The following is a 1,138-nucleotide window of genomic DNA, read 5'->3' on the forward strand; positions in this document are numbered from 1 at the left end:
TCTTCAGTGGATCCCTCTTGAAAAAGGGAAGGAAAAGGATAAGGATCCTCTTCAGTGGATCCCTCTTGTTCCTGTTTAGTCCCCTTCATTTCGGAAGCAGTTTCTACATCTCTTTCTTCCTAACTTTCCTCCCTTTCTTCTGTTTTTGAGGCCTCTTTCAGTTTCTTAGTAAGAATGGGTGAGGGTATTCTTTCTAAATAGTAGACACAGGTAATAAATAAGAGAATACTAAAGATCCGAGCCATAGAATTTCTCAATTCTAACACAATGTACTTATTAGATCGAATGTACTTATTCGATCTAATAGAATGATTTTGCCGTATCCAGACTAATATCAATCCAAGCCATTTCATGAATAAAATGTGACCAATTAACCAACCACCAAAACCACTTTTTACAAATAAGATCTTGTTGTTGCATCGAAAGAGATAAATGTTGACTAATCTGGCTAACATTGAACTTGGTAAAATGAAATGGTTGAATAATTGAAAAATGAGATTATTTAGGAATACACATTGAATGTTGAGATTACGCATTGAATTTCTGGTAGTAGATCCATAATCAAAAAAGTGTTTGTGATTGTTCCAGAAGAAATGAAACAAAAGATATGGTAGAGCTAGGACAGTTATTGTATGAGGTCTACCCAATGCTAGATGCAGAGGCGCATAATAGATTGATATGAACATCATGAGTTGTCCCATAATAAAACCAGTTGTTGCTGATACCTTCTTCTCGGTTCCTTCTTCCATAACCAGAGCTCGGAGAAGGAAGAGATAAGAGGGCCTTATGGAGAATGTGGTCAGAAATCCATAATAGAGTCTGACTACAATGACCGAATTGATTATCTTCATGCATAAGGATACTAGATTACCTAGTAGAAAAGATTGAAAAATCATCAAAAACCTCTCTTATTTCTTTTTCTATTGCAATTTCTGGATTATTATATGATGATTTTTTCACTTTCCATATATAGAAAAGAAATGGAAAGAGATAGACTAGAAATGACATCTGTTATATCAATGATACCAAAGGGATATTAAATGAATGGAATTGGGATATAGATGGAATATAATGAAATAGAGCCACTTTGAGGTTCCCTCTGAAATGAGGCATGTAAGGGAGCCACTACGAAGAAGTT

The 1,138-nt window shown here is 34.9% G+C and overlaps 1 protein-coding gene across 1 annotated transcript; it reads right to left on the reverse strand.

Moving 5' to 3' along the window:
- Positions 1-104: 104 nt before the first annotated feature.
- LOC124894184 (uncharacterized mitochondrial protein AtMg00370-like) lies at positions 105-909 on the reverse strand. The gene has a single exon (XM_047404917.1). It carries the CDS (start codon positions 894-896, stop codon positions 120-122), a length of 777 nt encoding a protein of 258 aa, XP_047260873.1. The 5' UTR covers positions 897-909; the 3' UTR covers positions 105-119.
- Between the last annotated feature and the right edge of the window lie 229 nt (positions 910-1,138).

The sequence above is a fragment of the Capsicum annuum genome, unplaced genomic scaffold (assembly GCF_002878395.1).
Source record: "Capsicum annuum cultivar UCD-10X-F1 unplaced genomic scaffold, UCD10Xv1.1 ctg71120, whole genome shotgun sequence".
Classification (NCBI taxonomy): Eukaryota; Viridiplantae; Streptophyta; class Magnoliopsida; order Solanales; family Solanaceae; genus Capsicum; species Capsicum annuum.